Source organism: Dipodomys merriami, unplaced genomic scaffold, assembly GCF_024711535.1.
Source record: "Dipodomys merriami isolate MVZ:Mamm:240054 unplaced genomic scaffold, mDipMer1.0.p SCAF_1, whole genome shotgun sequence".
Lineage (NCBI taxonomy): Eukaryota > Metazoa > Chordata > Mammalia > Rodentia > Heteromyidae > Dipodomys > Dipodomys merriami.
Genome location: NW_027202270.1, coordinates 35,032,221 through 35,057,302, shown reverse-complemented (window position 1 = coordinate 35,057,302; position 25,082 = coordinate 35,032,221). Strand labels below are relative to the sequence as shown.

Below are 25,082 nucleotides of genomic sequence, written 5' to 3'. Positions count from 1 at the left end.
TTGTCATATCACCTAACATTTTGGATTCATCATCCACTTATCAGGGAGACCATGTACTGTTTGTCTCTTCGTTCTTGGCTTACCTCGCTCAACATGATTCCTTCTAGCTCCATCCATTTCCCTGCAAATGCCATTATTTTGTCATTTCTAATGGCTGCATAATATTCCATTGTGTATAGATACCACAATTTTTGGATCCATTCATCTGTGGTGGGGCATCTAGGTTGTTTCCATATCCTAGCTATTGCGAACAGTGCTGCAATAAACATGGAGGTGCACGTGTCCTTGTATATTGGTTCCTGTTGTTCAGGGTAGATGCCTAGAAGTGGTATGACTAGGTCGTAAGGGAGGTCAATCTTTAGCTTTCTAAGGACCCTCCAGACTGCTTTCCAAAGTGGTTGTATGAGTGTACATTCCCACCAGCAGTGTAATAGCGTTCCTCGTTCTCCACATCCCCTCCAGCATTTGTCTTTGGCTGATTTGTGGATGTGGGACATTCTGACTGGGGTAAGGTGGTATCTCAGGGTTGTCTTTATTTGCATTTCCTTCACCACCAGGGATGATGAACATTTCCTCATGTGTTTCTTTGCCATTTTTATTTCTTCATTTGAGAAGTCCCTCTTTAGTTCCCTTGCCCATTTAGTAATTGGTTATTTGGGTTTGGGAGGGATTAGTTTCTTGAGTTCCCTGTATATACAGGATGTTAACCCCTTGTCTGATATATTGCTGGTAAATATTTTTTCCCAATTAGTTGGTTGTCTTTCTAGCTTGGTTGCGATAGCTTTATCTGTGCAGAAGCTTTTTATTTTAAGGTAGTCCCATTTGTCAAGTCTCTCTCCAATTTGTTGTGACCCTGGGACTCTGTTCAGGAAGTTCCTTCCTGTGCCTATGTTCAAGTGTCTCTCCTACTCTGTCCTGCAGTAGTTTCAGAGATTCAGGTTTAATGTTAAGGTCTTTAATCCATTTTGAGTTGATGTTGGTGCATGGTGATAGGCTGGGGTCCACTTTTAGTTTTCTGCATGTGGCTGCCCAGTTTTCCCAGCACCAGCGGTTGAAGAGGCTGTGTTTCTTCCATTGTATGTCTTTGGCTCCTTTGTCGAATATCAGCTGGCTGTAGGCCTGTGGATTTATTTCTGGATCTTCTATTCTGTTCCATTGGTCTTCGGGTCTGTTTTTGTGCCTGTACCATGCTGTCTTTGTTATTATAGCTCTGTAGTAGAGTTTGAAGTTCGGCATGGATAGCCCTCCCATATTGTCTTTATCCCCTAGAATTGTTTTGGCTATTCTAAGTCTTTTGTTGTTCCATATGAATTTTTGGACTGTTTTCTGTATTTCAGTGATGTACGTCATTGGGATTTTAATAGGAATTGCGTTGAATTTGTATATTAGTTTTGGAAGTATTACCATCTTTACTATATTAAGTCGGCCTATCCAGGAGCATGGGAGGTCTTTCCATTTCCTAGTGTCTTCTGCAATTTCTTTCTTTAACTTTTTATAGTTCTCATTAAATAGTTCTTTTACATCTTTGGTTAGGTTAATTCCTAAATATTTTATGTTTCGGGAGGTTATTGTGAATGGGGTTGCTCCCTTTATTTCCCTCTCTTCCTGTACATTATCAGTGTATAGGAAGGCAACTGATTTTTGTGGGTTTATTTTGTATCCTGCTATTTTTCCGAAGTGATGTATGATTTCTAAGAGTTTGGGGATGGAGTTTTTGGGATCGTGGAGGTATAGTATCATGTCGTCTGCAAAAAGGGATAGTTTAACTTCTTCTTTCCCTATGCGGATCCCTTTAATGTCTTTTTCTTGCCTTATTGCCCTGGCTAAGGGTTCTAGGACTATATTGAAGAGGACTGGAGACAGTGGGCATCCTTGCCTTGTTCCTGATTTTAGGAGAATTGGTTGTAGCTTTTCCCCATTGAGTATAATATTGGCTATTGGTCTGTCATAAATGGCTTTTATTGTTTTTAGAAATGTTCCTTCTATTCCTATTTTCTCCAGAGCTTTTAGCATGAATGAATGTTGAATTTTGTCAAAGGCCTTTTCTGCATCTGTAGCAATAATCATGTGATTCTTGACCTTGGCTCTGTTGATATGTTGGATTACATTTATTGACTTACGTATGTTAAACCATCCCTGTGTCTCTGGGATGAAGCCTACCTGGTCATAGTGAATTATTTTTTTTATGTGTTTCTGGATTCTGTTAGCTAGAATCTTGTTAAGGATCTTTGCGTCTGTGTTCATCAAGGAGATTGGCCTGTAATTCTCCTTTTTGGTTGGGTCTTTGCCTGGTTTGGGGATGAGTGTGATATTGGCTTCGTAGAATGAGTTTGGGATAGCTCCTTCCTTCTCTGTTTCTCTGAAGAGCTTGAGGAGTATGGGTATTAGTTCTTGTTTAAAGAATTCTGCTGCGAATCCATCTGGTCCTGGGCTTTTTTTTGTTGGAAGACTTTTGATAGCTTCCTGTATCTCATTATAGGATATTGGCTTATTTAATTGGTTAACTTCTTCTTTGCTCAGTTTGGGCAACTTGTATTTCTCTAAAAATGCATCCATTTCTGCCCGATTTTCTTCCTTTAGAGAGTATAGCTTTTGAAAGTAGTCTGTTAGAATTGTTTGGATATCTTGGGTACGTGTAGTGATGTTTCCCGTGGCATCCCTAATCCTATTAATATGGGTTTCCTCTCTTCTTTTTTTAATTAATCTAGCCAATGGGCCATCAATTTTGTTTATTTTTTCAAAGAACCAGCTTTTTGTTTGGTTTATTTTGGTTATGGTTTTCTGATTTTCTAATTGATTAATCTCTGCTTTTAATTTGGTTATCTGGCTTCCTCTAGTAGCTTTAGGTCCCATTTTTTCCTGTTTTTCTAGCTGTTTTAATTGCAACATGAGATTATTTACTTGGTCTGTCTCCATTCTCTTGATGTGGGCACTGAGGGCAATAAATTTGCCCCTCAGGACTGCTTTTGCTGTGTCCCACAAGTTTCTTTGTGAGGTGTTTTCATTTTCATTGAGTTGTAGGAAATGCTTTATTTCTTCTCTGATCTCTTCTGTTATCCAGGCATTGTTAAGGAGTGTGCTGTTCAATTTCCATGTATTGGAGAAATTTCTGCGGTATGCTTTGTTATTGAGAGCTAGCTTGATTCCACTGTGGTCAGATAGGATACAGGGGATTATGTCGATCCCTTTGTATTTGCTTAAGTTCCTTGCATGAACTATGATATGGTCTATTTTGGAGAAAGTTCCGTGAGCTGCTGAGAAGAATGTGTACTGTGTTGTTTTAGGGTGAAATACTCGGTAGATGTCAGTTAATTCCGCTTGGAGTATGGCCTCTCTTAATTCGGTAGCTTCTTTGCCAATCCTCTGGTTGGTAGACCTGTCCTTTGGTGAGAGTGGTGTGTTAAAGTCTCCTAGTATTATCGTATTGGGATCTATTTTATTCTGTAAGTTTGAGAGCATTTGTTTGACATATCTGGGTGCATCAATATTTGGGGCATAAAAGTTGATGATGGTTATATCCTCCTCTTGGATTGTTCCCTTTATTAATATGTAGTGTCCGTCCTTGTCTTTCTGTACTGATTTTAATGAAAAGTTTATTTTGTCAGATATCAGGATAGCTACACCTGCTTTCTTACTGGGGGCGTTTGATTGGTAGATCCTTTTCCACCCCTTCACTCTGAGTTTGTTTGTATGTTTGGCTGAGAGGTGGGTCTCCTGAAGGCAACAGATGGATGGGTCTTGTTTTCTGATCCAGTCCTCAGTTCGTTTTCTTTTAATTGGCGAATTCAGCCCATTTATATTAAGAGAAAGTATAGAGAGATGCATTGTTGTCCCTGCCATTCCGTTTTCCTAAGTTTTTCTTTTTTCCTTTCCTCCTGTGCTTGCTCAGTTAGACTTTGAGTAACGCCTGTTTGGGGCAGGCCCCAGTTCCTGGCTGCTTTCTTCAGGTTGTGTCCCCCCTCTTAGAATTCTTTGTAATGCTGGCTTAATGTTTATGTATTCATTTAGTTTTTCTTTGCTATTAAAAGTTTTCAGTTCTCCATCAAATGTGAATGCTAGCTTTGCCGGGTAGATCAGTCTGGGTTGGCAGTTATTGGCTCTCAGGGCTCGTATGGTGCTTTCCCAGGCTTTTCTTGCATTCATTGTTTGTGTGGAGAGATCTGCAGTAATTCTTATTTTTTTCCCATTGTAGTATAGCTCCTTCTTCATTTTTGCTGCATGCAGGATTGTTTCCTTATTATTCAGATCTATCATTTTTACTATAATGTGTCTAGAAGTGTTTCTCCTGGGGTCTTGCTTGTTGGGTGTTCGATAAGCTTTTGTGATGTAGTTAAGATGGTCGTTTTTGAGGTGGGGAAAATTTTCATTGATTATATTGTTAAATAGGTGTTGCATTCCCTTGCTCTGGAATTCCTCACCTTCGTCCACTCCAATTATGCGAAGGTTAAATTTTTTAGCATTATCTGCTTGCTCTTGAATATCCCTTTGGTTTAATTTGAGTGATTTTTCCATATCTGTCACTTTTTGGTCCAGTTGGTGTATTCTGTCTTCTGTATCTGACACTCGACCTTCCATTTCATTCACTCTGTTGACAGTGGCTTCTATTGTGGTTTGCATGGAGGAAATGGATCCCTTTATGGATTCAATGTTGGTTCTCAGAGTACTGATCTCACCTCTCAATGAGGTATGCATTACCTCTAATTTGGCATTTATCTCACTTCTTACTGAGGTTTGTGCAGCTTCTATTTTTGCATGCATCTCTTGTTTGATACCCTGTATCTCTTTGGATAGTTCATCCTTGTGCTCTTTCAATTTCTGATCAATTTCTCGCTTTATTTCTTGAGTCATTGCCTCCAGCAATCCTTGGAAGTAGCCTTTGTCTTCCATTCCTGCTTTGCTCCCACTGGGGCTCTCCCCTGTGTGGCTGCTGGCTTTTGAGGTGAGCTTGCTGTCCTGGGTGGTAGTAAACCTTGTGATTTTGAGATAGTGAAATTTTTTAAGCTGTTCAGGAAACTACAGCTAGGCAAGTACCAGTAGTCATGCCTGTGATCCTAGCTTCCCAGGAGGCTGAGATCTGAGGATGACAATTTGAAGCCAGACCAGGCAGGAAAGTCACTGAGACTCTTACTTCCAATTAACTACTAAAAAGCTAGAAGTGGAGGTACAGCTCAAGTGGTAGAATCCTAACCTTAAGGAAAAGAAAAGCTCAGAGACAGCACTCAGGCCCAGAATTTAAGCTCCAAGATCAGCAAAAAAGGAAAAATAAAATAGAGAATGGAGAATTCTATAGCATTTATCACCCCATATTTAAACAGTTGTGGAAATATCTGTCTTCTGTTGCATTTTGAGTTCCTTAAGGAGAGTAAAAGTATCTTAACATTTCAAGTGGAGTTGACATATAACAAATTCTTAACTTAGTTTGGACAGCAGAGTGAATAAGTAAAGGGGTGCTAGGGAAAATAAACTCTGTTCTAACTGAGGAAAATCTGACTTGCCAAGCTAAGGAGTATATTCTTTAGGCAGTGGTAAATCATTAGAGGAATTTAAGCAAGGGGAAGACAATATGATGTTTTTTTTCTTTTAGGTTGACTATGGGAGTAGTGTAGATTACTGAGGAGGGCTGCAGGCAGAAATACCAGTGTGACTATTGCAGTTAGCTATATTGAATTCAAGTAGTAGCAGTGAAGTGGGAGATAGGGTAAAACATAGAATGGATAGAATTATGATACCAGCACAGAGAAAAAGCAAGGATCTCTCTGCAAGATATTCTTTAGTCATGTGCCTAATTGCCATGATCAAGACCAGAATGTGAGAAAAGGAGCAAATTTGGGGAGAAATTTTTCAATTTGGCTATATTATGTAAGTTAGGTCATAGTAATAACACAAAGAATTAAAAATACTATAAAGAAGTAATTATTTTTATCTCTGGCATTTCAGAGAGTTCTTTATATTTTAACTAGGTCAAGTGTGCATAGAAAGGATAGTGGGGGAGAGGGATGTTAGGGTAAAAACAAAGGAGGAGGCAAGAACGCTTGATAAGAAATGTACTCATTACCTTGCTCATGTAACTATAACCCCTCTGTACAGTATTTTCACAATAAAAAACTTAATAAAAGGGTACTTCCCATAGAGTAAAGCCATGCATAATATACAGAATTCTAATAATAAACATCACCAAATTGACCTGTTCATAAGATTTCCAGTTAATATTTTGAGAATAAAACTTTGTAATGTTTCTATGGTTATAAAAGAATACAGATTAATTTTTATCTTAATTTCAAAGGAAAGAAGATTCTATATGATATACTTGCTTTTGCCAAAGAAAGTGTGAATTCTCATGTTACTACACTTGGACCTCAGAATTTTCCTGCTAGTGACAAAGAGCCATGGCTTGTTGATTTTTTTGCCCCTGTAAGTTACTTTTACATGTCACGTATGATTATTGCCATATTTTGTCTTGTTCTGACTATAAGACATTTTCTGGATGAATAGAACCTTAGGTACTAGAACTGTTCAGTTTGGCCACTGTTGGCATATGGTACTTCTAAATGAGTACTATTGTAATTACCCTTCTAAGACTTAAGTACATAAACAGAAAATAGTCCACTATGTTTAGTTTATCTTAATAGGTATATTGCTTATTGCAACCATGATGGTATTTTGTTTGTTTCATTTGGCTTAGCACTTGTGAATACTTTTCTCTTGCCCAGTGGTGTCCACCATGTCGAGCTTTGCTACCAGAGTTACGAAAAGCATCAACACTTCTTTATGGTCAGCTTAAATTTGGTACGCTTGACTGTACCATTCATGAAGGACTCTGTAACATGGTAAGACAAAAGTATAAGACATTTTTTCTTATTAATGTGTTTTGTGAAATACTTTGACAGTCTAATAAAAACATTAATTTTTCCAAGTTCACAGCTATCTAAAATAGTAACAAGTTAGTTAATTTAAGTAAAATTTTAAATTATGGTTGGATTATGTCATATGTAGTCAAGGACTTACAAACTCAGGATAATACTTTACTTGATAAAATGTTGCCACAATTTCTCATTTATTTAACTTAATTTTTCCTTGCTTTTTTTTCTTAATTTAGTTAGCAAAAGTAAATAAAAACAGTGAACAAACTTTTTGAAATCTTTACTTACATAAAGATATTAGGTAAATTAATATTTACTTCCCAGTTCTCAGTTCAAGGAAGACACTATCTCATACTCATACCTCCTGATCAAAATACAGAGTGCACCCAAAAAAAAAAAAAAAAGCAGCAAAATACAGAGTGCCATCTGTAAAACAATCTCAGCAGAAAAATAAAATAATCCTCAAGCTGACCAAACATTCAGATTTATCACTGTAGAGGACATACTAAGTGGATACAAGTTAAATAACACTGTGGGCATTCGATGTACGATTCTCAGCATGTGGAGAACCTTATATAAGATACACAGATTGCTCATCAGATATATTGAAGGCATTGGGGATGGAAAAATGGAAGAAAAAAGGATATTTAAATCTGATGGCAGTGTTTAAGTCTTGCTTGAATTAAATGAACTGCAGTGAAAGAAGTCATTGGGAAAATTTGATAGCTGAGAAGATGATGATTTAAATTACCATTTTTAGATGTGAAAGTGATAATAGGTTATATTGGTGGGAAAATTCAGACAGTTTAAACACTGAAGTATTTCTAGATGAAATGAAAGTTCATCTGGAATGTGCTTTAAAATAATCTTGGTATAGCAGTAGACTACAGTGAAGGGATTAGATAAAATAAGAGTTGCTATAAGTGATTATCATAGCTTCATGAAACATAAAAGCCTATTTCATATCTGTTTTGGGAAATGTAACTCAAAAACTAAAATGTTGGGAAAGGAAAGATTGGAGAAGAGAGAAATGGAAACAAAAGAAAGGCTGTTTTTAATTTATTTAATTTTGGGGGGGGGTGTCCAGTCATGGGACCTGAACTCTGGGCCTGGGCGCTGTCTCTCTGCTCTTCAGCTCAAGGCTAGTGCTCTACCACTTGAGCCACAACACCACTTCTGGCTTTTTTCTTTTTGCTTATGTTGGTGCTGAGGAATCGAACCCAGGGCCTCATGCACGCAGGGCAAGCACTCTACCACTGAGTCACCTTCCCAGCCTGAAAGGCTGTTTTTAATCATAGTAGGAGACAGCCATTGGTATCTGTGTAAAGAATAATTTCTTATTTCACACTCATAAAAATATGAAGTGTAAGGATAAAATTGTCAGGGTAAAATGAGTATGACTACATTAAATGTTCAAACTACCACCAAAGAGACACTATAATACTAAGTCAACCCTGAAAAAAGACTGAAAAAGTGAGGTATTATGGATACTTGTATAATTGAAAAATCTAATAAATAAGAGAAAATGTTGGACTTTACTAGTCATAAGACAACACCATTTACAACAAAAGTCAGATACCCTCACTACCAATCAAATAGACAAAAATCTGACAATAGCAAGTACCTGAACAAATAGTTACGTTGTGCCAAGCTGCAAATATAGTTCAGTGGTAGAGCACTTGCCTACATGCTTAGTTCAGTCCCCAGCACTGAAACAAATTTTTATCAACATGACATAATAAAATGAGAAAAGCAGATAACAGCATGCCATAAAGTTAAATAAAATTATAGAAAATTTTTAAATATTTAAAACATTGTAATATATTGCTTAAGGTGTACATGTAACAAAAACACAAAAACATTAGTGAACTAGCTATACACTAATTTTAGGATTAGTATATCCTTGTGAGGAAAGGAAGGGATCAAGGAAGAGAATGTCAGTAGTTGGTCAGGTTAATCTTATTAATTACAGGGGTAGATTTGAAGGTATTTGTTAGATTATTCTTTTATTTTCAGTATGTTTGAGATTTTGTTGGTTTTTTTTTTTAATAAAATAAATATGGCCTTTGTTTTTAATGTCCTATATGTTGTGTCCTGGATGTGTGGTGATGCATGCTTGTCATCTCAACTACTTAAGAGACCATAAGTACCAGGATACTGGTCCCTGACGGCCCTGGACAAACAAGCAAGACCCTATCTAAAAAAATACTACTTATCTAACACAAAAAGGTCTAAAAGTATGGCTCAAGTGGTAGAACCTTGCCTACCAAGAGGACCAAATTCAAATCCCAATCCTACAAATATAATAATTTTTATCATCTTATTTGAACTCCTCCTGTTTTTCTACTTTGTAATCTTAAGCTGTTAAATAGTGTATGATTGACTATATTTTAAGGGTTTATATTATGGAATCAGATTAACTTGAAATAGAGTCCAGAATTCACTATTCACCTTCTAATTAGTTCACCTTAACCAGGCCACCTAGCTTCATCTATAGGAAGCTGTGTAATTCTGACTTCTGAATAGCATTGTGAAGAATAAATGAGATAAATTTACAAAACTCTGAACTCTCCAGCTACCTACCACCCCTGATGCTACTTAAAGTCCCTCTACCCTTGCACCCGACTATGCTTCATGTCACTTGAGTCTCTAAGGTCACCATGGTATTCCTCTTCAGCTTTCATTAAAGTTTGATCTAGTCTTTTGAATTGGAAAGGACTTGGTAAATTTTAGCTTTATTTTGTTATTATTTAAATTTGCATACAGTTTTTTCAAATAATTAATGTAGTTTTTCTAAAACTATTTGTGGATCTTACTCATTTTGCTAGTAAGGGCTATGGAAAATTCATACACAGGGATATTTGTGTAACTTTAAAAAGTGAAAATGGCAATATTGAGAGATGCTTCTTGGGCTTGTACCTCTATTCATTCTGAGAAGAAAATTAAGCATTTTGTATCAGAAAGACTATTTTGAATAAAGAATAAAAATGGCTGTATTTTTTGAAGCTGACTCAAAATTTTTTAACCTTATCTCTATTATTGTAGACACTGATTATGCATTTTTTACTTGGTCATCTACTTCTATAAAATAGAATACTTATTATTCAAAAAAAATATCTGGAGATAATAGATAACAACTACTCTTATAAGCTTCTTCCCATCTTGTTTTGGGAACGTAAAAAGAAGCCAAGTACATAATAACGCTTGCCCACTACAGTTTTTGTGGCTAATTAGAATAATAAGTTAGGATCAGAGATTTATTATACAAACTTAGATCCATTTCCTTTACTAAGTTAGGGTAAGCTAAATTTAATAACCAGAAATTTAGTTATTAGTTAAAGGCAAGCTGGTTATAAAGTTGAAACAAATGGTAAAATGTGTAACCTTCTCACTTAGTTCATATTGTCCTTCCTCACAGTATAACATCCAAGCTTATCCAACAACAGTGGTATTCAACCAGTCCAGTATTCATGAGTATGAAGGACATCACTCTGCTGAACAAATATTGGAATTCATAGAGGTATGTTAAATTCCAACCCAGGGCTAGAAATACTACTATTCATAGGTATACTCTGAATGCTTAATAAAGAGACTTAATTTGTTTCATGCCAAAACATTATAGTCTGACAAGACATTATTTTAATTTTGTTTCATTACTTACTTGTTTTTATTATTTATAGATTTATATTTATATATAATATGTTTTATTATTTAGAATTTGTTTTATAATTTATAATTTGTTTTATTACCTATATACAGTGTCTTATATCAGATCCAACTATTTATTGAATATATAAGATTGTACTGTAGCTTTGAGTCCATATTTTCTGTGAAAGCAGAAATGCTGTGCATGAAGTATGGGTGCCTATGCCATGCTGTTACATTATCAACATGAAAGCCCCTGTGTCTGTAACACCACCTTTGCTCTCAGCAGTTATTCTTACCATAACAATTATAGGGGATCCTAAAATGGAACAAGTCTAGTTTATAAAAATTGCCTATTTAATAACTATTCCGCTTTGCTCATCTCTTCCTTCAGGATAATGTGTTATGTTATTTTGTTTTGGATGAAGATAGCATCTCTGATTAATTTAAGCTGAGACCTAGTTAAAACAGCATTTGGAGCCAGGTGCAGTTGGCTAGGGCCTATAATCCTAACTTCTCAGGACACTGAGGTTTGAGGATCATAGTTTTAAACTAGCCAGTGCAAGAAAGTCTATGAGACTCTTACCTCCAATTAACCTTCAAATAGCCTGAAGTGGAGCTGTGACTCAAGTGATAAAGCACTAGCCTTGAGTACAAAAGCTCAGGGACAGTGTCCAGGCTCTGAGCTCAAGCTCCAGGACTGGCACATGTATGCATACACACACACAAATGCACACAAATTAAAAAACAGCATTTGGGTTATGTGATCTCTAGAAGGAAATCATGCAATATTCCAGTAAATAGTTGACATAAAAGTTATTTCCAAACCAATCATTCTTGGTTCTAGAACAGATGTATATAGTCTGTTGCTATCAGGGCAGCTTTTGTAACATTATCCATTCCCAGTCTACAGTGGTTTTAGATATAGATGGGGGTGGGGGGGAGGGAAATACCTTGATCTAAGAAAACTAATGGACAAATACCAAATTTAAAATAAATTTATTAACATTTTCATTTTTAGGGCAATGTACTGTAGATTTCCTTTATACATTCTTAAACATCTTTAAAGTTTCTCTGAAACAAGAACCTTTTAAATGACATATGCCAGTCAGGTGTCGGTGATGCATGCTTATAATACTAGCTACTCAGGAGGCTGAGATCAGAGGATCATGGTTCAACGCCAGCCCAGGCAGGAAAGTCCAAGAAATTCTTTATCTCCAATAAACCACCAGAAAACTGGAAGTGGTGCTGTGGCTTAAGTGGTAGAGCACTTGCCTTGAGCTGAAGAGCTGAGGGACAGTGCCCTGGCCCAGAGTTCAAGCCCCACAACTGACAAAAAAAAAATTACATATACCAATAATTTGCCAAGAATACATGAGCAACTATTCTAATAATCTGTGTTTTCTTTAGGATCTTAGAAACCCTTCAGTGATCTCTCTTACACCCACTACTTTCAATGAACTAGTTAAACACAGAAAGCATGATGAAGTCTGGATGGTTGATTTCTATTCTCCATGGTGTCATCCCTGTCAAGTCTTAATGCCAGAGTGGAAAAGAATGGCCCGGGTATAGTAAAATCATTTATTTTAACTATTGCTACTTAGAATGTTATTTTGAAACTGAGATCAATGACTATAATTAATAGCCCTGATCAGACCATTAAGATCCCATCTCTGTTTATTATATGGATTGTTATGTTGTTATTTGGTGACAATCACTGATAAATAATATATCAGCCATTTCACTGTGACTATTTAACATATATATGTATATATGTGTGTGTGTGTATGTATAATGGTATATGGATAATTTTAGTTACTGATACATATTTACCACCTTTTTTCTTCCATAGACATTAACTGGACTGATCAATGTGGGCAGTATGGACTGCCAACAGTATCAATCTTTTTGTGCCCAAGAAAATGTTCAAAGATACCCTGAGATAAGATTTTTTCCCCAAAAATCAAATAAAGCTTATCAGTATCAGTAAGTATTTTTCAAATTTTCAAATTTAAAGACATGTATAACCACATGTATAACCAATTACAGTTAAGATTTAAGTTAGTATAATAAATACATGTGAGAAGATATTATATTAAGAAAGTATGTTAATGTGCGCTTCTGAAGATTAAGAAAATATTAAACAGGACTGTTCATGAACTTTAAATATACAAGTCAAGAAAATGAGGAATGGAAGGGCTAACATTATTTCCATGAGTAACATCATTTTGTCCTAACTCTCATATATACCTTGTGAAAGGAAATTAACTATTCTTCCTGTTGTTTCTGAAAAGCTGTGATTCTCAGCATTTAGAAAACTTTTCAAGCTACATACCTGCCATGGTTTGAAACTGGGGTTTGAACCCAGGATTGTTCTAGTAGTCACACACCACAAAGTATTTTAGGTCAGACATTCAAATGTAAGGTGTAATATGATGAATGTGCTGAAATAAGGATACAGGTTGACCCATTGTAACAATGAAATATACAAGACACTATGTTGAAAACTTCGGGGGTGGGGGTAGGGAAGAAATGGGGAGGAAAAACAAAGGAGGAGGTAACAATGTTCCATAGGAAATGTACTCATTACCTTAGTCATGTAACTGTAACTCTGTACAGTATTTTTACAATAAAAAGTATATTAAAAAAATAAGAGACTCAAAAAAATAATATGGTGAATGTCACTTAAAGAAGTAAAACTGAACAATCATTTCGAAAGAAGAAAGGATCACAGTTGTGGGAGGAAGTCAAGAGAAGGGACTATGGAGAAAACTTTCCAGCAAGAAGTTTTAAAGATGAAAGTTTAACACTGAAGATTCAGATACTAAAGTTCTAGACCTTTTGAATTTTTTGTATTTCTATAGGTCTATAGATGTCCAAAAGATAGGTAAATACTCTATTCTGGATTATCTTGACAAAAAGATAACAAAGCTAGGGCTAGTGGGAGATAACTCAGTTGTAGAATGCATGCTTAGCATGCTTAGCTTACCTACTCACAATTGTGGGTTCAGTCCCAGCACCTCCTAAAAAAAAAAAAAAAAAGACTCCAAAGAGAAAAATTTGGGAGAGTCATATAAGTTAAAGAACTAAATTTATTTTTTTAATTACTACTATTACTACTATTGTTTTTTTCTTCTTCAGTAGTTACAGTGGTTGGAATAGAGATGCATACTCCCTAAGAATCTGGGGTCTGGGGTAAGTAAAATATATACACTCTATGAAATAGATTTGAAGCTATTTAATTTTTTTGTCTATAAATTTTCTGTGAGTTAAGCTACTAACAGTTTCAATTATTTAGTGAAGAGTATTTGTAAAGATAGAGCTGAAGCCGGGTACCAGTTTTTCACACCTGTAATCCTAGCTACTGAGGAGTCTGAGATCTGTGGATCACGGTTCAAAGCCAGCCTAGACAGGAAAGTCTGTGAGACTCTTATCTCCAATAAACCACCAGAAAACCGGAATTGGTGTTGTGGCTCAAGTGGTAGAGCTCTCGCTTTGAGCTGATGAGCTGAGGGGAAGCGCCCAGGCCCAGAGTTCAAACCCCATGAGGGACAAAAAATAAAAATAAATAAGTAAATAAAAAGAGCTGAGCTTCAGAATTATTACATTGCTATTCTTTTTTTCATTTATTTTTTGTCGGGTCCTGGGGCTTGAGCTCTGGGCCTGAACACTGCCCCTCAGCTCTTCAGCTCAAGGCAGGCACTCTACCACTTGAGCCACTGTACCACTTACTGTTTTCTGAGTAGTTTATTGGAGCTAAGAGTCTCATAGACTTTCCTGCCCTGGCTAGTTTTGAACCAGTCCTCAGATCTCAGCCCTCCTGAGTAGCCTGAGCCTCAGGGGTTCGGCTTACATTGCTATTCTTTGAAATAATTTTTAACTTGGAAAATATCGCAATATTATTACTTTTTGCCTTTGTTTTAATTTTACTTTATTTCTTTGCCACAGATTTTTACCTCAAGTGTCCATAGATTTAACACCCCAGACTTTTACTGAAAAAGTTTTACATGGGAAGAATCATTGGGTGATTGATTTCTATGCTCCTTGGTGTGGACCTTGCCAAAATTTTGCTCCAGAATTTGAGCTCTTAGCTAGGGTAAGTTGTATTCCCACTTAAATGAGGTGTAATGAGGTGTAAATGGGGTGTTTAAAACATTTTAAGAATAATTCTTAATTATGCAAATTTTTCTGATAATTCTTTTAAAAGCTGTATTTCTTTTCCTTTTTTTTTTTTTTTTTGTCAATCGTGGGGCTTGAACTCTAGGTTTGTGCACTGTCCCTGCGCTCTTCAGCTCAAGACAAGCACTCTACCAAGCACTCTACTGCTTGAGCCACAGCCCCACTTCCGGTTTTCTAGTGGTTTATTGGAGATAAGAGTCTTACGGACTTTCCTACTTGGACTTTTCTACCCTGTCTGGCTTTGAACCGCGATCCTCAGATCTCAGCCTCCTGAGTAGCTAGGATTACAGGCGTGAGCCACCAGTGCCTGGCTAAAAAGCTGTATTTCATTGCAATGACTATTAGTAATTTCCTTCTTAATTTAAGTGTTTAGCTAACATTATCTCTATCTTGGTTGACAATCTTATCTCCCTAGCCCTAAAAATGATAAACATTTCATGTCCCTCTTGTCTTCTATTTTATTTTCCCACTAGTGATACTCTGGTGTCCGTCAGCCAACCAATAAATCGATCCTGTCAGTGATATCTGGTATCTTTTCATATCACTGCTATCTCTTTATTATAGGCTTCATGATATCTCTCTACAGTTTCCATATTGTCAGTCTCCTGTCTTCAATGCTGCCCTGGTGATCTTTCTAAAATACTTCTTTCCTTTGTTACTAACCAGATTTCTTCATGTGAGTTTATTAACTTCAGATCTCTGATCTGACTCTTCCTCCTTTTTCATCTTTTTCTCACCTCACACCTTACCCTTTAGTGACAACAAAATAATCCCGGTTCTCTAACATGTATCCTTATATATATAGCTGCTTCCTGTCTCTAAACTATTCTGCCTTAACCTTTGTCATTTGGATTTTTTTTTTTTTTTTTGTCAGTCATGGGGCTTTATCTCTGGGTCTGGGCACTATCCCTGACTATTCAGCTCAAGGCAAGAGCTCTAACACTTGAGCCACAGCACCACTTCCAGTTTTCTGGTGGTTTATTGGAGATAAGATTCTCATGAACGTTTCCTGCTCAGGTTGGCTTTGAACTGTGATCTTCAGATCTCAGCCTCCTGAGTAGCTAGGATTACAGGCATGAGCCACCAGTGCCTGGCTTTGTCATCTGGATTTTTTTTCTCCTTATCCAACACTGCTTCTTTGCCCTGTGCCCTTCTCATTTAGTCATTTAGCCAGTGTCACCTTGATATTCTATGAAATGTACCTTATTCTTATACATATGTCTTTTCCATAAGACAGATTCTTGAGGGCTAAAGGCCATGCCTTCCTATTCCTAGTATTCCTAGTTCCTAAATCAGCAAATGTTTACATAGTTGAACTAAATATCCTCACTCCATGAGTTTCATAGTTTGCTTCTGTTGAACAATCCTTCTAATAATCTAACCCACATTTATAGCTTTCTTTTCTGTGGACCTCAGGGACTCTTGCCGTTGGTATATGCAACACATAGAATAAGAATGTAAGCACCAGTCCAAAGTAAAAACTTAGTATCCTAAACCAGAGAAATATTTTTCAGCAGGATTTTTTTAAGCTGTACAAGCTATAAAAGATTATTTTTAGTTACTGACTGGTCCTTCAAATAGGAGGTTTTTTTTCATGCTTCCTTTTTATCAAATAATTCTAAAAAATATATTTTACTCCCTTATCCATCACGTACTATAAACTAAGTTATAAACTTTATAATGCAGCTATATCTGGAATATAGCAGAAAAATATTAAATATGAGAAGAACCATTCATTTTGTTAATCCAGGCAAAAGGTATTATTCTAGAAACTGGGACTACAAAGTTTAAAGGCAGAATATTTGCGTTTTTAAAACTAGTAAAAAGATATATTGCAAATAAAAACACAATATAACAAGATAGTTGCTAGAATTAAATCAGAACAAAGCCAGAACATAAGGAGACGAATGGAAGACTCATAGTAAGAGGAAACAAAAAGTTCCACAAGAAACTTAAGTCTGTAATTACAACATAGTTAGGAGTACTCTTCAGAATGAGTCTACTGATATTAGGGAAGCACTGTTTATATGGCAAGGCTCCTTCGCATTTTCTGAAAGATCACAATAATAGACTGACAAGAAGCAAAAAGAACATAGTCCCAAAAACAATTTATAATTAAAATCAGAATGAACTTTATCAACATTTTGTAAATGACACAGAAACTTACTAAAAATCACATTTCTTGATTTTTCTAACCGTCATTGTGTCCATCTGCATCTATGCTTATTCCTATGGCTTTGAGAGTGCCCTATGATAGATTAATCAGCTTGCTATATACCATAGTGAATCCAACTGGAGTCATTTTAATTGTCCTGACATTAGGGAGGATAACTTGAACCAGGATTAGGCAGTGCATGTAGAAATAAAGGGATAAATACAAGAGAGATAAAAGAATAAATGGGATTTGATGTTTGTCTATGATGAGCAACAGATTGAAACTAAAATAACCCTAGTTGCTGGCTTGAGCTGCTGGTATACTATAATAGTGTGTTAAGGGGCCAGGGTTAGTTTTAGACAGGTTATGTGTTAGATGCTTATGAAGGATTCACAAAAGGCAAGCCAATGCATGGTATGAAATCAAGGGGAGAAATTGAATGGTAAATATAATGTCACTGATAGACTGTTCACTTGAGAAGATTATTGCCCAAAGATGGGACTCTGATTGGATATTGTAACTTGAAAGTAAAGAACGGGGTCCCCTGCCAGGAGCTGGTGTAATCCTAGCTACTCAGAAGGTTGAGATCTGAGGTTCGAGGTTCACAGCCAGCCCAGGCAGGCAAATCCGTGACACTCTTATCTCCAATAAACCACTCAGAAAACTGGAAGTGGTGTTGCAGCTCAAATGGTAGAGTGCTAACCTTGAGCTGAAGAGCTGAGGGACAGTGCCCAGGCCCAGAGTTCAACCCCCACAACTAACAAGAAGAAGGAAGAGGAGGGGGAGGAGGAGGAGGAAGAAGAAAAAGGAAAAAAAAGTGGGTCCCCATGTTGCATCTCCATGCTAGAAAACAGTAAGAGGGAATAAGAGAGAGACAGGCATGGACAGCAGCAGTATCAGGTGCCAAGAAAACCAAAAAATGTCCATTCACTTTTGTCAACTAGAGATCACTAATGAACTTAGAACAGTTAGAACAGAAACCAGACAAAAATGTCACATAGGTAGATGATGACAAAATCTTCTAAGACTGTCTTAGAACACCATGGGAAGGGGAAACAGAGGAGGCTACAATGCTTGATAAGAAATGTACTCATTATCTTGCCCATGTAATTGTAACCCCTCTGTACAGTATTTTCACAATAAAAAAGAAAAAAAAATCTTAAAAAAAAAAAAAAAGAACAACATGAGGAATGAGACTGCATTGTGTGCATACTGGTAGTTAAAGGAATCATTAAGAGAGTGATCAGTCTGGCACTAGACAAAGAATACTGCCTCAATACATGAGACTCAAGACAGGAAAAGGGCGAGGGAGGGAAGGAAGGAAAAGGAATAAAGGCAGAAACAGATGGGAGCTGAAGGGAGAAGGCAAGATAGTTCCGGGTCAGGCAGGTTTCTTAGTTTTCTTGATAAGGAAAAGGAAACTTTGTTTGCTGTTAGAGAAGTGGCAGTGGGAAACTTCAAGGATCATGGGGGTAGGCACAGATTTGCAGTTACTTTTCTTGAATGGAAAGTATTAAAACTGCAAAAATACAAGTCCTGAAATAAAAATTTTAAAGTATTTTGTATTAATTTTTTACAGTTGTCAAATTTATACCAAAAAGAAAATGGCAAAACATTTTTCTTTTTTCAGATGACTAAAGGAAAAGTGAAAGCTGGGAAAGTAGACTGTCAGGCTTATGCCCAAACATGCCAGAAAGCTGGCATCAGAGCTTATCCAACAGTTAAGCTTTATCAGTATGACAGAACAAAGGTATGTACGTGTTTTTTCTCCATTCTTTCCTTTAGCCAGTCAAACCCAGGAAATTTGTTTCCAGTCTCTTGCTAGTTTCATCTCTTTTTGTTCTTTTCTTGTATTGCTGAACATTATGGAAGCAAACTATTTGTGTATATACTAAGTGATCTTCAAAAGGTTTTCTGGCTAGAGGCATGGCTCAGTGGTAGAACCACCCACCTGGCAAACACAGGCTCCAGTTGTGCCAAAAAAAAAGTTTTGTGTCTCATGGTTGAGATTTCAGTTGCTTTCATGTTTGGACTCTTGAATAGAAAGAGGCATAACAAAATATTCGTAGGCAGGCAATTATCGTGTAGTAGAATCCAAGGTAATAGTATTCTGTTTAGTTTATATTTCCTACTTTTTATAGAATGAATATATATTATGTTTTAAATACCCCTTTCCCATAAAGGAAAATTTTAAGAAAATATTTTTATAATGCTTTTGAAATAGTCTCAGTAAATTAGCATTTATCTTAAATAATTTTTACTAGGGTTTTAAGGTTACAAAATAAAAGTTAAGAGTCACTTGGTATAATGGAGACTTTACCAAAGAGAAAATCTACCAATCGTCTTCACAAAATGCTAGTAACAACCTCAGATATTTGATACAAAAGCTATCTCTTAGCATATATAATTAGTACCTGAAAAAAACTTACGACTTTTGCTGGCTTCTCAAGCAAAAGAATTAAAATGTTTTAACAAAATATAGCATCAATTCAAGAATTTTGAGACAGGATCAAAGCTCAATTTCTTAAAATTTGTTTGTAAGAAGTAAATGAATGAGGATATAGCTCAGTGGTAGAATATTTGCCTAGCCAAGAAGGCATAATTCAATAGTCTTCTTAAACAAATGGTACTATTTTTCCTGGACTGAGGCTAATGACATATTTACCTCTTAAATCATATTTACCTCTTAAATTGCCAGTTGAACTATGTATATGAACAGAACACCAGGTACCTGTAGCTTATACCTGAAATCCTAGCTATTCAGGAGGCTGAGATCTGAGGATCTTAGTTCAAAGCCTGCCCAACCTGCCCAGGCAGATAATATAATCCAAAACACTCTTACTTCCAGTTAACCTGCAGAAAGCCAGAAATGAAAGTGTAGCTCAAGTGTTAGAGCACCAGCTTTGAGTGGAAAAGCCAAGCAAGACACAAGGCCCTGAGTTCAAGCCACAGTATCAACACACACACACTAAGAACAATAGAAAATTGTTAGGATACTAAGAATACCTTCTAATAATATGCTGGAATCTAGAGTAATATTGCCTTTGAGCATTTTTATTCAGAACTCTGCTACTGAAAAAGATAAGCTTGTTTCTTTAAGGGAACACCTGTGATAAGCTAACAAGTAATTGTCATATGTTCACACTTTATGGTAAAATATTGAAAGTAATTCTGAACTTTTTTCCTTCTTGAGGGAAAGTATCAGGCCTTAACCTGATATTTATTGGTAGCTCTAATACATTTTGATATAGCTAAAGAAATTAAGTGATGAATTTCAAAACTCTAGAATTTTTCTAGGTTTTTCAGTGAAGGTTTCTGATTTGTCCATAAGTTATCTCTGTCTTAACAGTCTGAAGCTTACAGAACAGTGTGAAGTTCATCTTCAGTCCCTTGGATTTACTACAGCTCTATTTTACTGGTCAAAATGACACATGCCTGTAATCCCTGCACTTGGGAGGCTGAGGCAGCCATTGATTGTCAGATACACAGCAAAGATCCTGTGTTTAACAAAAAAAAGGAGGGGAGCTGTTTTCAGTTTTCAAAATAACTGAGAAATGGCTAACATTCATGTGAAATGAAAATCTGAAAGTATCAATATAATGAGCCTTCACAAAGTTAATCAGTCCATACATGGAACCTTTTAAAAAGATTACATTATTGTTTCCAGAGGGGTCTATAGGACAGAGTCTGCCCTAGTTGGAAGACAAGTGATCCAGAAGTCCATGCCAGACAGGCTGGCCAAAGCAAAATGAAGGTTAAAATAAACAGAAGTGCAAATAAAGTGGGTTATTGCACACAAGAACAAAATCCTTGCACACAACCTAAACTTTGGGGTTCATAAAAGGAAAGGGAACCAGTAGCTCCATTTAGAAGATCAGCAAAACTAGACACATTGACCTGCTTCTGCTTTTTTGCCTTCTGCTGTGAGCAGATGAACACTGGAAAATTGCATTGCTTTCCATCTGTGGCTGAGTGAGATTCTGTCAGTGCTTATGGTTGTATTAGATTAGAATGATTATTTCAGACATCTCTTCATGTACAATTTATAAATTTTTCTCAAAAATTATTTTCTGTTCTCATAACACTCTTAAAGAGTATTTGCTTCAGATACTGGTTAACAGTGCTTCTGTAGAATTTTTTCCTTGAAAAAAAAAGTAGATTTCAAATACTTAGAATTTTGAAACAGAAGTTTAACCAGTTTTATGGAAGTGTCATGTCCTAATTGAGTACTTTAAAAAAAAACATTGTTTCCATCTAGAAAAGTATTAGAGAAGAGCAGATAAATGCCAGAGATGCAAAAACAATTGCTTCCTTCATTGATGGAAAATTGGAATCTCTCCAGAGTCAAGGAAAGAGAAATAAGGTGAGAGTTAAACCTAGAAATACTTTTGTCAAAAGTTAACAAAATTCTTAGCGTGTGTCCATGCATGTAAAATGAAGATTCAGAAAATAGTAAGAGAAATTTCTTCTATGGAAAATGACAGGATATGGCCTCTAGACAAAAAATGCTGAGAAATTTGCACAAGTAAAATCATTTAGCAAATAGTAATGATAAGGTACCTACAAAAACTGATATACAAGGGGCTGGGAAGGTGGCTCAGTGGTAGAGCGCTTGTCTTGCATACCTGAGGCCCTGGGTTCAATTCCTCAGCAACACATAAGCAAGAAGAAAAAAGCCAGAAGTGGCACTGTGGCTCAAGTGGTAGGGCACTAGCCTTGAGCTGAAGAGCGAGGGACAGTGCCTAGGCCCAGAGTTCAAGCCCCACGACCAGACCCAAAAAAAAAAAACCCTGATATACAAATATCCATAATGGTATAATTTAATAGTAAAAAGTCAAAACGCAATGTCCTCCAATCACTAGATGAATAAACAAAATGTGATATAGCAATACACTGGCATATTTTCCAGCCCCCCAAAGAGGATTAATATGCTAGGTCGTGATGAGCCTTGGAAACTTACTCTGAGTAAATGAAGCCACTCACAAATTGCCACATATTTGAGTGTTTATTTGTGTGGAATATTCTGAATAGACTAATCCATAGAGACAGAAAATTTAGAGTGGTTCCCTTGGGTAAGGTGGAAAAGAGGAGAAATATGAATGTTTTGCTGTTAGGAAAAAAAAGAATTCTTTGGAACATGGGGGAAAAAAAGTTTTGATGATAGCTATACAACTCTACCAAATCCCACTATCTAATTATGGAGATTTTTTGTAGCATGTGAAATATATAATAAAGCTATTTAAAGTGGTGATTTATGGCCATTAACTATTAAAATGTTCAGATGTATATAGAACATTGAATTAATACAAATAGCTATTCTAGAACTTAAGCCTGTGCAGTCAAAATCTTTCTTTTGTTCTTGATATAGTCAGAACCCATAATTAAATCCATAATCATTTGGAGCCTCCTTGAAATTTTACATCTATTAAGCAATAATTCAGCCTCTTGTTACTCTTCAACAAGCAATTCTTTTTTTTTTTCTCTATTAAATCAGTGTCACTCTAGGACATGCTTAAAAATAGTCAAAAGAAGCTGGGCACTGGTGGCTCACGCCTGTAATCCTAGCTACTAAAGAGGCTGAGATCTGAGGATCACGGTTCAAAGCCTGTCCAGGCAGGAAAGTCCATGAGACTCTTATCTCCAGCAAACCACTAGAAAACCAGAAGTGGCGCTGTGGCTAAAGCAGTAGAGCGCTTGCCTTGAGCAGCTGAAGCCCAGAGTTCAAGCCCCATGACCAACAAAAAAGTCAAAAGAGTCCATGAGGGCTGGGAAGGTGGCTCACTGGTAGAGCGCTTGCCTTGCATGCATGAGACCCTGGGTTCAATTCCTCAGTACCACATAAGCAAAAAGGAAAAGCTGGAAGTGGCGCTGTGGCTCAAGTGGTAGAGCGCTAGCCTTGAGCTGAAGAGCTGAGGGGCAGCGCCAGGACTCAGAGTGCAGGCCCCATGACCGGACCCAAAAAAAAAAAGAGTCCATGAAAGTTAGAGTGCTTATTGAATGGAATTTGATGGAATCTTGGCTTCTTTCCTGCTAAGGCAAAGGAAGAAAAGAACATGACAACCTATGGGGAGTTGGCTGGAGAAATCTGACTTGATAGAATCACTTTAGAATACAAGTTCTGCTATAATCCAGTTCAGAACTGCACACCCAATAGAGAAAGCCCTACAGACTGCTTCTTGAATATTTTAACTAAATCTAAAAGATAAGAAATATTATGAGTTGTATTTCTTGATTTACTAAACAAACATGTTTTTCTAGTATTAAATATGTGATATTTCTCTCAAGATAAATATTTGAGCTGATTGCTGGTGGTTCACACCTGTAATCCTAGCTACTTAGGAGGATGAGATCTGAAGATTGCAGTTCAAAGCCACCCTGGGCAGGAACATCTGTGAGATTCTGGTGCTGTGGCTCAAAAGGGGTAGAGCACTAGTCTTGAGAAAAAATAACTCAGGGACAGCACCTAGACCCTGAATTCAAGCCCCACAACTGACAAAATAAATAAATATGTATATGTATTTGTGTATATATAGTATACATATATTTATAGATAGATATATAGAGATATATATATTTGAAATTAACCAGGTGCCCACCATGGCTCATGCCTGTAATCCTGGCTACTCAGGAGGCTGAGATCTGAGATCATGGTTCAAAAGCCAGCCTGCCTGGGCAGGAAAGTCCATGAGACTCTTATCTCCAATTAACCATCAGAAAACCAGATGTGGGGCTGTGGCTCAGAGTAGTAGCGTGCTAGCCTTGAGTAAATAAAGCTCAGAGACAATCAATGCCCTGGCCCTGACTTCAAGCCTCATGACCACAAATATATAGAAATATATATATAATTTTTAAATAGGCATAGCCCATATTGAATTAAGTATGTGCAAATGTGATTTAGAAAACATGTAAACCTATAATTCATAGTATCTTCTGTGGGCAGAGTTTTTTCATTCTTTCCCATTGTTACAATGAGCCAAGGTGTGTTTTATGTCCTAGTCCATTAAATTAAGAACATTGAGTATTTTGAAATGATAAAACATTGTGTAGTTTATGTTTTATTCCATTTTTAATCAATGTAAAGTCATCTTTCTTTTTTTCTTTCAATTACCTTTATATTACAAATATAGGATGAACTTTGATCGCATTGAAGAAGAAAAAATTGGAAAGAAAAAAGTCCAAACAGTAACATCAGAAAAGATACCTTTTGAGAATGTTAAGTACATTTGTGGTGAAAATAAATGATATTTTGGATTGTAATTGCACTGTTCAAACTACTCCATACAATATTGGTATAAATGAAGAATCAGCAAATGTATTGTGTGAAGACAAGATCTCGAATATTTTTTAGGCTTTAGTTGTTTTTAATGTTAATAAAATCATTACAAGCATTCTTAGCTCAGGGCCATCAAAAGTGTTCCACAGGCCAGATTCAGTAGATGAGCCTACATTGCTGAGCCCTGGAATGAGTGTCTGTGTGTCTAGCCCTACAAAAAAAATTTGGTCTGCTCTGCTGTTCTTTTTTTTTTTTTTTTTTTAACTTCTAGTTTTGTGACTGACCTGGTTCAGCCACCTATTGGCATAAGAATTCTATCTTTGACCCCCTACCTTATTGAAATACACTCACAATGTGGCAAAACTCTGTTTTCATACTATAACATAGTAAAGAGATTCTTCATTATTATTGTTGGTGTGTGTGTGTGTGTTGTCTGTGTGTGTTTGCAGTACTGAGGCTTGGGCATTATCACTTAGCTTTTTGCTCAAGACTGGTGCTCTACCACTTGAGCATTTGAGCCACAGTTCCACTTCCAGATTTTGCCTGGGGTCTCCAGTTTGTCTACCCTGGCAACCTTTGAACCACAATCCTCAGATCTCAGCTTCCTGAGTAACTAGGCTTACAGGCATGAGCCACCAGTGCCTGACGAATATTCATTTTCTTTTAAAAGTTGAAGAGATGACCTTAATTTTTCAAGAATTTTTTTTAACAGTAAGTGTAAAATTTCTATAGACTACTATATCATCCAGGGAAAGCCTTTAAAGCAGTTAAGTTAGCATTGAGTAGTATCTCTCTTCTGTTAAGTGTGTTAAAAATATGTGTTCTTTTCTTTTTGTAGTGATGGTTGATTTCCTTTCTGTTACTTACATAATTGTCTTCTGAGTTTTCTCTTTTATTTGAATCATTTATTTACATTGAATTGTATGGTTTATCAATCCTGTGCAATCTATTCATTATTCAAGTAAGAAAA

At 36.4% G+C, this 25,082-nt stretch overlaps 1 protein-coding gene across 3 annotated transcripts in view; it reads left to right on the top strand.

Annotated features, from left to right (window-relative positions):
• Dnajc10 (DnaJ heat shock protein family (Hsp40) member C10) overlaps positions 1 to 24,520 on the top strand; it is a 48,351-nt gene extending 23,831 nt beyond the window's left edge. For all 3 annotated transcript variants that reach the window (XM_070019619.1, XM_070019611.1, XM_070019628.1), the window contains exons 14-23: positions 6,284 to 6,411; positions 6,711 to 6,827; positions 10,279 to 10,380; positions 11,916 to 12,071; positions 12,358 to 12,491; positions 13,647 to 13,700; positions 14,454 to 14,601; positions 18,470 to 18,589; positions 21,098 to 21,202; positions 23,967 to 24,520. In XM_070019619.1, coding sequence (XP_069875720.1) covers positions 6,284 to 6,411; positions 6,711 to 6,827; positions 10,279 to 10,380; positions 11,916 to 12,071; positions 12,358 to 12,491; positions 13,647 to 13,700; positions 14,454 to 14,601; positions 18,470 to 18,589; positions 21,098 to 21,202; positions 23,967 to 23,978 — 1,076 coding nt within the window. In that variant the 3' untranslated portion in view covers positions 23,979 to 24,520. The remainder of the gene's footprint in view (positions 1 to 6,283; positions 6,412 to 6,710; positions 6,828 to 10,278; positions 10,381 to 11,915; positions 12,072 to 12,357; positions 12,492 to 13,646; positions 13,701 to 14,453; positions 14,602 to 18,469; positions 18,590 to 21,097; positions 21,203 to 23,966) is intronic.
• Positions 24,521 to 25,082: the final 562 nt, after the last annotated feature.